At 47.3% G+C, this 12,326-nt stretch overlaps 1 protein-coding gene across 3 annotated transcripts in view; it reads right to left on the reverse strand.

Moving 5' to 3' along the window:
* Positions 1–12,326, reverse strand: part of SLC25A48 (solute carrier family 25 member 48) — a 160,580-nt gene that overhangs the window by 127,025 nt on the left and 21,229 nt on the right. For 2 of the 3 annotated variants that reach the window (XM_073573796.1, XM_073573794.1), the window contains exon 3: positions 5,692–5,763. The exons of the other annotated variant lie outside the window; for it this stretch is intronic. In XM_073573796.1, the coding sequence (XP_073429897.1) occupies positions 5,692–5,763 (72 nt within the window). The remainder of the gene's footprint in view (positions 1–5,691; positions 5,764–12,326) is intronic. 3 annotated transcript variants of the gene reach the window in all.

Here is a 12,326-nt window from a genome sequence, read left to right on the forward strand (position 1 = left end):
ACAAGCAGGACCATCTGCTGCTGCACCATCAGCCATACAGGAGGAGCAGGGCAACATCAGCAGCAGCCCAACTGCCCAGATCTGGGGCTCCCCACAGCCTGCTGGACCATCCCGGCGAGGAAGAAGAAGGCGCCAGATCCCTGCCCAAGATACCCATACCAATATTGACACAGGGGTACTGAACTATCTGGCTAGAGTCAATAATGATGATGGCGAGGAGGCATACTCACGCAGCCTGGCCCTTTATCTTCGTGCCCTTTCCCGTGAGGTGAGGCTACATATTCGAGGATGTTTTCAGATCCTGCTTGATGCAAGCACACACCCCAATACCCCATATGAGTTATTTGAATATCTGGAGAGGAGGCAGCTTTCCCCCCCAGGAATCTGATGCGCCTTAGACATCCCACACACATGCTTTCTCAAGCAGGCTCTGAGGATCCTCAAATACGTGGCCCTACACCTCACCCCCTTCCTCCCCCTACCCAACCTTTCTTACAGAAGCCACATATGTCTGGCTCTAGCCAACCTCACCAATATGGCCACTTGTTGCCACCCAGTGTTGGAGGCTGGTCCCAACCTGGTTGGGGACGATATGGCTATTTTGGTGGGTATGAGACACGGGCCTACCAGCCCCAACAAGAGGCCCCTCTCCAGTATCACTCTGGCCAGTACCAACCACAATCCCAGGAGGCAGAACACTACCCACATCATGGGCAACAGTATGCCACCATACAGGGCGATGGCCAAGTTGGGCAAAGTAGCCAGCAGCAAACACAGGCTGGTCTTCTGCCTTCTCCTCCCCCGACCTACCAAAATTTATAATGTTGCCATTTTGGTATTGGCTAATGTTTTTGTGGTTGTTTTTTTTGTCATAAAATGTTATTTGTTCATAATTTTCACATCTGCACAAAGGCCAATTTGGCCCATTGCCACATTGATCATATGGCAATAATATGTTTTTCTAAAAAAAACAAATAAGGCAAAAGTAAACATTTGTCTACTACATTTTACGTCTCTGTCTCAATTCTAAAAAACTACTAACATACGCTTACCAATGCAATCAAACAGTCATAGAATCATAAGGGGTTTAAATATATATATTTAGATACACATAAAGCAAAAAATTATAACATAGACACAGCATGCTCTTGCCAAGAAGTTTCCCCCTCAGGTGACATAAAGTAATTTGTGAAAATATCACGCACTTTGAGCCCAGAGAGTGGTCTATGTTGAGGGTTGATAGGTGGTCTCGCCCTACGCACATTGTCCAACCCACGCACAACAACAGCAGAGGAGGAACAATCATGTATACTGGTGAAGTTATGAAGAATCACACAGGCTTTAACAACTTCATTAACATTTTGTTCACTCAGCTGAATGGCAGACTGGAGTACCCGCCATTTGGCACAAAGAATGCCAAAGGAACACTCCACCAGTCGCCGAGCACGTGATAGGAGAAAGTTAAAAATTCTGCGCGGGTGGTCAAGGTTGCGCCGGGGATATGGCCTCATGACATTGCGCGTTAACTGAAACGCCTCATCTGCCACAAGGACATAAGGGACTGATTCTTGAGTGGAGCCTGGTAGCTGGCGTGGTGGTGGTAGATCCAACTGGTTGGTGTGTAGCCGCCAACCCATAATAGAAGTATTGAAGACTCTAGAGTCTTCCGTCCTTCCATAGGCCCCAATGTCAACAATTATAAACTTGTATTGAGGGTCGGCCAGAGCCAACAATACAACAGAAAAGTATTGCTTATAATTGAATTGGGAGCCAGAGTTCGGTGACTTACGCACCCGGATATGTTTGCCATCAAGTGTCCCAATACAATTAGGAAACTGGCATTCCTCCTCAAAGTCCCTTGATATCCTCAACCAGTCTTCCATCCTGGGCTTGGGCATGACGAGTTGATGTAGTCTTGACCATATTTCACTACATGTAGACCTGACTATGCCAGAAATGGTAGATCTTCCAATGAGAAACTCATGGTGGAGGGCGGCATAAGACAGGCCAGTGGACAGGAAGCTGAAGAACAACAGAAATCGAACATTTTAGAATGCACAAATTAACAAAAGACCAGGTACATACATACTAAACTTGTTGGTGATTCAGATCTACTTACACACATATATTTGGTCGCACAATGACTAAGTGAAATTCAGTACATATTACACGTAACATTCTGGTCTGTAAGTTTAAACTTATCTGGAATAAGATGAGGGCATTAAATTTAGTCCAAGAAGCAAAAAATACATACTTGTTTGGGCAACACATCATGAACATAGAGAATGTGGTTGTGTAGTACATACCGTAATGTGAGCAGAAGTCGCTCCTCTGCAGATATAGCTTTGCGCATCCTTGTGTCCTGAAAGGTTATCCCAGGGTGCACTGTCTCCAAGAGTAAATCAAATGTTGCAAGGCTCATGCGACAGTATTGGTAAAATTTTTCCGGATGCTCCCTCAGAGAAGAATAGAGGCGGTGAAAATGACCTCTTGTGAGTCGTTGCCTCAAAAGTGGATGGACCCACATGCGTCTCCTCCTCCGCGGATCCACTATCACTGGATATGGTTGAACAAAGTGGCGTGACAAAAGCCAGTTGAAGAGAACCTGCTCAGTTGTGTTGAAAGTCAGACAGTCTGCCATGTTGCACATACAACACCAACACACCTAGTCAAGGCAAGGTCACAAATGGACAGAATAGAGGCAGCCACCTGTTCCTGAGCCAATAAATAGGGTGCAGGCTAATGATTTAAATAGTTTGCAGGCCTCAAAACCATTAAATGTCCATTTTGTAAGCCTGCGAGAAAATCTCGCCATATGGATGCCATACGGATTACATATGGATTACATACGGATGCTGACATGCGCAAAATACGCGACCACACCTTGCTTACGGATGACATACGGAGCACTATTTAGGGGTCATTCATCCGTATTACGCATGTAAAATACAGACCGTATTTTGCGTCGGTTAGTGTGACCCCGGCCTTACTCTCAGACTCATATATCCATCAACTCCCCCCTTTATTAATTGCCACCTAACCTAGGGATTGTTAGAGCCATCGGAGTCACCGTGACTGAACCACCCTCCGAGGTACTAGGCCCTGCATCCCACAAGGCGGTGCGACAGAAGTATATTAGAAAAGTGATTGGATTACTGAATTAATGTGAAATTCACCTTTGGTTTCAGACCACCTCTTTAGTTCTACACAATATTAATTTTATCGCTTTGCGTGAAGCAGTTGATTTATATGGTTTTGATTAGCTACTACTGATAAAGTTAGAGATTTTTTCCACTTCTAATTTCACTCCCTTTAATATGTCCTAACGATTTCAAACTATTAATTTTCTAATAAACTGCTATTACCTATGTGGTGCCTCTGAGGGTTCAGTCGCCACAGAGGTACTGCTCCTCAACCAGAGGTGTGGTGTCCCAATTCCTAGGTAAGTTGTAGGCACCTAACAGCACTCTAACACATGGACCTAACACACTCCCTATAGCAGCAGGGCACCCTGGATGGACCCCAAGGGAGGAGGATCTCAACCCTGCTGGGTAGTAAAGGGTGTTGGGAGGTGGGTGGAGCTAAACGGTTCAGAGTGGGAGAATAGAGTGGGAGTTAGAACAGTCTTCCCGTAGGGGAAGAAGAGGAAGGACGCATGTAGACAGTCTTCCCGTAGGGGAAGAAGAGAACAGACATATGTGGAGCAGCTCCTGGTCTGGAGGAGCTGCTGGAAGCGACAGAGACAGAAGGAAGCTCCCTGTAGTGGGAAAGGGTGCTAGAGGCACGGAGCAGCGACCATACTGCCCGCGGGGCTCATTCCATGCTGACGGACGTCGGGTGGAGGGATCAGATCGCAGAGGGGTATCTGCCCCCTAGCCTAGTGAATTGTACAACGGACTCAGTTGGAAAGCTGAAGGTTGAGGCACCTTTAGATACCTTAGCCACAAGCCACAGTTATCTTTGCCGGAAAGGCAGCCATAACGCAGTGAGGACATTACCTGACAAGCTCCGTGGCTGCTGGCCTGGGACACTGACTGGGAGGTGTTGGGAAGGAAGAGGCGAGAAAGCAACACAGTGAGATGGCCACAGAAGGCACATACTAAAGGGAGTGCTGCAAAGGTGTTCTTCATCTGCCTGGGAGTTGACTGAACCCCTCACCTAGAGGATGCAGCATCAAGTGGTCATCTGTGCACATCAGAACTGTAAGTAAAGCATTGGAACTACACCCAACTGTGTCCTCTGAATTCTTGCAACATTCACTCAGCACTGCTACATCTATTACCTTCAAATACAGCATCTTTTCTACCATCATCTGCCCTGGGACAACAGCTCTGCCTGCAGAGAGCTATTCCAACTCTGCTGCATCACATCATCAGTTCCAGAGGACCTGCATTGCAGCGCTGGTTACCTCTGACCAGAAACCACAGGTGGCATCACTAACACTTTACAAACTCTCTTTATTTTTCCCCTGTAAATATCCCCTTTTATTGGATGCCTAGGGCCATGGACCGGGTCACCACTGCTGTGACACTCCCCCTTTAAGAAGTGGCATGGTACCGAGTAACCCCACGGCCCTGGCGGGCGCTCCACCTGCACTGCTCCTGTAAGCTTATATCTATGGGGGTGCAATTTTCCTCTGTCATGAGTCTAGTACTGTTATTTCCAAAGTAGAAACTGGAATCGGACAAACTGAGCAGAGCACGTCATTGGTGAGGATGGAGCTACCTCTCAGTCAGTGACAGCAATTTGAGTACACATGCTCAGATCAGACTTCACTCTCCTCTCTGTTTGTATCCTGACGTTGGTTTGGAGCACAGTACCTTCAGCTGTCAAGTGCCGCAATATGCTTTTGATCATTAGAAAGCATATCACAGGGCTTATCAGCGGAAGATACAGCACTCCAAAGCATCAGCAGAGTCAGTCTGAAGCACACATGACCGAGCTTAGATCAATCTATACTCTCCTTGCTGCTTTTATCCTGCTGATGCTTTGGAGCACAGTGCCTTCAGGTGAAAGTGCTGCAATATGCTGCTGATCATTAGAAAGAATGCCACAGGGCTTGTCAGCTGAAGGCACGGCACTCCAAAGCATCAGCAGAGTCAGTCTGCAGCACAAAAGACTGAACCTACAAACATTGGACTGCAATCTAACCAATGTTATGCTATGGGGCCATGTACATGTCTAATTTTTTCCTCCTATACTTGAGTTTGATATTATATTTGGAGTCAGTGAATTCACTGAAAACATCAGACCGCAATTGGATGACATCTGAGTGCAGTCCAATTTTCACAGACAGTCAAAATGAAGTAGATGGAGAGTTTATTTTCCATCTTCTCCTCATCCCCGAGAATCGGATCACACTCTGATCATAGTTTGATCAGTAAGTAATTTACATCAATTGCTTGATTCTTTCGCATGAGAGAATATATGCTGGTGTGACCCCAGCCTAATCAATGGAAACTAAACTATAGAGGGAATGATCAAATTTCTTCAAAACAGAAATTCAATGCTAACAGTAGAAAGAGATGTTGGTTGTTCCCAGTCAGCTGTGTGCAAAATAAGGTGCAGGAATTTGCTTCAAAGTTTAATAATATTTTTTTTACACTGACTTTACAGTATGTCAAAACTGTGGTAAGATTTATTTGGAAAATGCTAAATGTATAATGTTTATCATCTTCCTATATTACTTACACTTTCATTTCTGTAAATTGTGAAAATACAGTTAAACGTTGATCCATATCCTTGGCCAGCTTGTAATCGAGCCTGTGAATACAATAGATTTGGAATTACATTTCATTTTAGCTGCTTTGCTCAATTCAGAAAACCCATAGCAGTGAATAGGAAGATGCACGGCCACCAGCTCTGTCACTACATGCTGTATGTTGGCCCCAAGGGTAGGACCCATAACCTTTAGTTATTCTTTATGGCTTAGCCTCTAGACTCCTTCAAATCACTATTTGCAGAATCTTTAACAATGACAATTGTCTGAATTCCAGAAGACTTTTCTTTTTTCTTTTGTAGAAAAGATAGCACAGTCTGCAATACTTCTGCGATAAATTATATTGAATTACTAGTAGTAAGTAAAAGGGATCCACATGTTTTTATGATTTATTTCAAGACATACCCCTCAAAGGTAGCTCTGTTAAGAATAGAAGTTCAGACATTTATCTTATGGAGAATCTGTCAGCAGGTTTTTACTTTCTAGGGTTCAGATCGGATTGAGAAAAAAATTGCAGCATGCTGCGTTTGTCTGTGAGAGTCAGATCACATTAACCAATGTAAGTCAATGGGTGTGAGAAAACAAATCACATGGCACATGGACTATATCTGATGTTTACACTAGCATCTCAAAGGAAACCCACATTTCAGCAGCCTAGTACAGTAAAATCATAGCCAATCCGTCAGAATAGAATAGATGTAATAGGTAGCAATACAAGGGACATTCATTAAATATTTTAGCTGACCCACTTCCTGTGGACTGAGAGCAATGGAACTTGGCACAGTTAGTACTTCTCTACATAGGTGCCACCTAGAGACTGTGAGAATCATGTGGGAATAGTGGATGAGGGCAGGTATATCTCGCCCAGATACCATTCCTATGTGGCCTAGTCTGGTCAGTATCTCACCTGGTGACTAGTGAATAATTGGAGGGCGGATATAAAAGGATGCCAGGTGGTTGCTTGAGTGTCTCAGCCTGGGAACACAGAGAGCCTGTCTGCGTGAGAGACACACGTGAGTGAAAGCAGTGCCCACTGCAACTGTGGTTTGGCTGGACGGGAGAAGCCCGCCAGTTGGTAGTTAGGTTGTACCTTGTTTAGTTAGTGCCGGACAGGCAAGGATTTGTTTTATGTTTGATTTCCTTTATGCATTGCTTTCACCGTTAATAAACCTGACCCAGTGTCAGTTATACCCGAATCCCAGCTCTGCGCCTGAGTTTCATGCTGAACGCACGTGACCTTTGACCCCAGCAAAGGCGATCCCGGAGTGTTTTATCACATTGTGGTGGAGAATGCGGGCATCACGTTGGAAGCATGAACATGGAGGACGTGGTGAAAGCGCTGGCACAGTCCACCACCATCCAGCAAGAAGCTAATCGGGTGATGATGGCCCAGCTGAAGGAGTTGGTGGACATGACAGCTACCGATCGTTCGCTTCTCCAGCAGGTGGCGCAGCACCTGGCAAGCTTATCTGAGGTTAACTTGGAAGCCAAGTCGAGAGTGATTCACGTGAGTCAGTACTGGCAGAAGATGACGACCGAAGATGACGTCGAGGCATACCTGACCACGTTTGAACGGACGGCGGTGCGAGAAAAATGGCCGAAGGCACGATGGGCCGGCCTGATTGCCCCGTATATTTCCGGTGAGGCCCAAAAGGCTTATTATGACTTAGAACCTGAAGCCGCGCAGGACTTTGACAAACTGAAAGCCGAGATCTTGGCCCGGCTGGGAGTGACGACCGCTGTCCGTGCACAGAGAGTGCATCAATGGACTTATCAGCCGGATAAACCACCGCGGTCACAGATGTTCGACCTGATCTACGTGACGAAGAAGTGGCTACAACCCGAGGTGCTGACAGCGCCAGAGATAATCCAGAGAGTCGTCATGGATAAGTACCTGAGAGCTCTACCGCCAGCCCTGAGGAAGTGGGTAAGCCATGGAAATCCTACGACGGCAGATCAACTGGTGGATCTGGTTGAACGTTACTCCGTGGCGGAAGGACTCCAAGACGACGCTACCCCTCCTCGTTCTTCATCATCTCCACTTGGAACTGGTAAGACTGTTCCAGGGAGTAGGGGGAGAAGGAAAAATCCCTAAGACAGTGGGGGGAGGAAACTGGGACTGCCCGCAATGCGAGGCCGAGAGTAATGAACTATGGTCTAAGCAAGGGGCCCGTTAGGTGTTTCCGTTGCCAAGAGATGGGCCACATTGCTGCGAACTGTACAGTCACTATCGAACCCATGCAGTGCAACATCACAGACTCTATAAACCGCATGTCTATGGTTGCACGGGTAGTGAGTGTGAATGCCGGTCAAAAGGATGTGGAAAAAACACTTGTGTGATTTAACTGTTGATGGCAAAAATGTGGTGGCATTGTTAGAGTCGGGAAGTGTGGTGATTCTGGTGAAGGCCAGTCTGGTGTCAACACCGACTGGACCATCAGACAAATTTACTGTAACGTGTATGCATGGAGAAACCTTTTCGTACCTCACCACAGTCATATGCACTACTACTTCCTATGGGTCTGTGCAACATAAAGTGGGACTCGTCCCTGCGTTATTGCATGATGTTATCTTGGGCCGGGATTTTCCCCACTTCTGGCAATTGTGGGAGAATCAGTTGATGCCCCCGGGTAATAGTGTACATGATTCTTCTCCAAGGGCACGTGTGGGTCCCGAACCCCTGGAAGAGGTCTCCCCGGAAGACTCGGGGGAAGAGTCTGCTGGAAATGACCTGCAGTTCCTGTTTTCAGTCATGGCGGGTGATACGGAGGAGACCAGGGAAGAGGAGGAGGCCGACAGTCGTCCACCTCCCCGTTTGCTGGATTTGGAAGTTCAGAAAAATGACTTCCAAAGCGAGCAAATAAAGGATCCTACCCTTTCTCAGGCTAGGACAAATGTAAAAGTGATAAATGGGGTACCCGTAGAACCTGGCTCTAGGCTGGCATATCCTTACATGGTCCTGGAGAATGATCTACTATATCAGATAGAGAAAAAGGGGGAAGACACGGTGCAACTATTAGTCGTGCCAAAACCCTACCGGCGGCAGGTGCTGGACCTGGCCCACAGACAAGTGATGGGAGGTCAACTGGGAGTCCAGAAAACCACCGAAAGGATATTACACTGTTTTGTTTGGCCAGGCATGCATCACGATATTCGCTTATATTGTGAGCTTTGTCCTGACTGCCAAGCCTCTGTGCCTAAGCCCCGGTTCTGTAGCCCTTTGGTACCCCTACCTATTATTGAGGTCCCGTTTGAGAGGATTGGGATGGATTTAGTTGGGCCCCTTCCATGGTCTGCACGTGGACACCAACATATCCTGGTCCTCTTGGATTATGCCACTCGTTACCCGGAGGCCATCCCTTTGCGTAACACTGCCACCAAGACGATTGCCAAGGAACTGGTGCATGTGTTTAGTCGGGTCGGTATACCAAAACAGATACTCACCGACCAGGGGACTCCCTTTATGTACAGGGTAATGAAGGAGCTTTGCCGGTTGTTACAAATCGAACCGTTACGCATATCCGTGTATCACCCTCAAACAGACGGGTTGGTTGAACGGTTCAATAAAACTTTGAAGCAGATGCTGAGAAAGGTGATAGACCAGGATGGGAAGAACTGGGACTATTTACTTCCGTATTTGCTTTTTGCCATCAGGGAAGTGCCCCAGTCTTCCACGGGGTTCTCGCCTTTCGAGTTATTGTACGCCCGACGTCCTCGCGGACTGTTAGATGTCGCCAAAGAATCCTGGGAGGGTGAGGTCACTCCGTTTAAAACGGTGATAGATCACATATCCCAAATGCAGGACTGTATTGCGGCTGTTATGCCTATCATCAAAGAACACATGATGCAGGCTCAAGGAGCCCAAAAAAGAATCTATGATAGGGGCGCCAAGATCCGTATGTTTGCACCCGGAGATAGGGTGTTGATCCTGGTCCCCACGGTGGACAGTAAGTTCCTAGCAAAGTGGCAGGGCCCCTTTGAGATTAAGAAAAGAGTTGGTGAAGTAAACTACAAAGTATACCAGGCAAGTAAACGGAAACCTGAACAGGTTTATCATGTAAATCTGATAAAACCCTGGAAAGCTCGGTCTGCCTTGTTAGCGGAGCTGGCCCGTCCCATCTGCTCGCATACCGTACCGGAGGTACGAGTTGCAGAGACTCTCTCGGAGTGGCAAAAGACTGAGGTCAGGCAGTTTCAACTTCACAGCCAAAAGTTTTTCTCAGAAAAACCCGGGCAGACTACGCTAATGAAACATGACATTGTAACGGAACCTGGTGTCACAGTTCACGTGAAACCCTACAGAATTCCGAAGCGCGCCGTGAAGCTGTTTCCCGAGAAGTGAAGGCAATGTTAGAGTTAGGTGTCATTGAGGAATCACACAGTGCTTGGTCCAGCCCGATTGTGTTAATTCCTAAACCGGACAGCACCATCCGGTTCTGCAATGACTTCAGGAAACTGAATGCGGTCTCAAAATTTGATGCCTACCCTATGCCCCGGGTCGACGAGTTAATAGATCAGTTAGGAAAAGCCCGGTATATTACGACCCTAGACCTAACAAAGGGGTATTGGCAGATGCCTCTGGCGGAGGCTGCCAGAGAAAAGGCAGCATTTGCTACACCGGAAGGTTTTTTTCAGTATGTGTATATGCCGTTTGGACTGCAAGGAGCACCAGCGACCTTCCAGAGACTCATGGATCAAGTCCTGAGGCCACATAGGCAGTACGCTTCGGCCTATTTGGATGACATTGTCATTTACAGCTTGGACTGGGAGACTCATATCCAGAAAGTACAAGCTGTGATTGACGACCTGTGGGAGGCAGGTCTAACCGCGAACCCCAAGAAATGTCACATCGGGCTAGAAGAATCCTGGTATTTGGGGTATGTAATTGGGAGGGGTGTTGCTACACCCCAGGTCGATACGATTCAAGCGGTTCAGGACTGGCCGCAACCTGTCAACAAGAAGCAGGTGCAAGCCTTTCTGGGGATCGCCGGCTATTATCGCCGGTTCATACCCAATTTTGCAGCCATCGCTACCCCCCTGATGGATCTTACCAAAGGGAAAGACTCTGTCATGATTAAATGGAATTTAGCGGCTGAAGAAGCCTTCCATAGCCTAAAATGGGCACTTTGCTCTCAACCCGTACTGGTGACTCCGGACTTCTGCAGCGAGTTTGTGGTACAAACGGATGCCTCGGATACCGGTATCGGGACCGTACTGTCACAAGTGAGGGACGGAGTGGAACACCCAGTCCTCTATCTCAGCAGGAAGCTGAATAAACATGAGCAAAAGTATGCAGTCGTAGAAAAAGAATGCCTAGCCATTAAGTGGGCTCTAGAGGCCATCAAATATTACCTGGTGGGCCGAAAGTTCAGGCTGGTCACTGACCATGCCCCTCTCAAGTGGATGCACTTGCACAAGGAACGGAATAGCCGGGTGACCCGGTGGTTCCTTGCCCTGCAGGCCTACACTTTTACGGTGGAGCACCGGCCAGGGGTACAGATGGGGAATGCAGATGCCCTGTCCCGAGTGCACTGTTTGGCGGGTGTCATTGCACGACCGGAGTGGTCTGAGCAGAGGGGGGGATATGTGAGAATCATGTGAGAATAGTGGATGAGGGCAGGTATATCTCGCCCAGATACTATTCCTATGTGGCCTAGTCTGGTCAGTATATCACCTGGTTACTAATGAATAATGGGAGGCGGATATAAAAGGATGCCAGGTGGTTGTGTAACTGTCTCAGCCTGGGGACACAGAGAGCCTGTCTGTGTGAGAGACACACGTGAATGAAAGCAGTGCCCACTGTAACTGTGGTTTGGCAGGACGGGAGAAGCCCGCCAGTTGGTAGTTAGGTTGCACCTTGTTTAGTTAGTGCCGGACAGGCAAGAATTTGTTATATGTTTTTTTCCTTTATGCATTGCTTTCACCTTTAATAAACCTGACCCAGTATCAGTTATACCCGGACCCCGGCTGTGCGCCTCAGTTTCATGCTGAATGCACGTGACCTTTGACCCCAGCAAAGGCGATCCCGGAGTGTTTTATCACAAGACACACATTTCTCCCATCTCTTTAAGCAAATGTAAACACCTCGCTTGTAGAAGTCAACAAGTTGCTCCAAAAGCCACGTTGTGACTTTGGAAATCAGAGTCTCATCATCTGGAAAATGCTTGCCCTTCAAAAATAACTTAATCGTTGGAAAGAGGTGGAAGTCTGATGATCGGTTGAGTAAGGGTGATGCGGTTAAATTTCAATGCCACTAGGGCATGCTTCCATTTGGGCAACATGTGAGATGTGAACTGGTGCAATGTCTTGCAGAAGGCAGACAGCTTTGGTGAGCATGCCACGTGTCTTGCTTGATGGTCTCCCACTATTTCCCCAGCAGTGAAGCATAGTATGCCCCAGTGCTCATGGTACCTTTTGCTAGAAAAATCCATCAATACTACTCTGTGATGGTTCAAAAATACTGTGAGCATAGCCTTGCCTACAGATGGTTGGTCACGTGCCTTCTTTGGAGGCTGTGAGTCATGATGCTTCCATTGCATCGACTGGACTTTAGTCTCAGGATCATAGTGATGGACACAGCTTTCATCCTGTGTGATCAGGCTGTTGA

The sequence above is a fragment of the Dendrobates tinctorius genome, unplaced genomic scaffold (assembly GCF_039654945.1).
Source record: "Dendrobates tinctorius isolate UK_male_01 unplaced genomic scaffold, ASM3965494v1 ptg000036l, whole genome shotgun sequence".
NCBI lineage: Eukaryota > Metazoa > Chordata > Amphibia > Anura > Dendrobatidae > Dendrobates > Dendrobates tinctorius.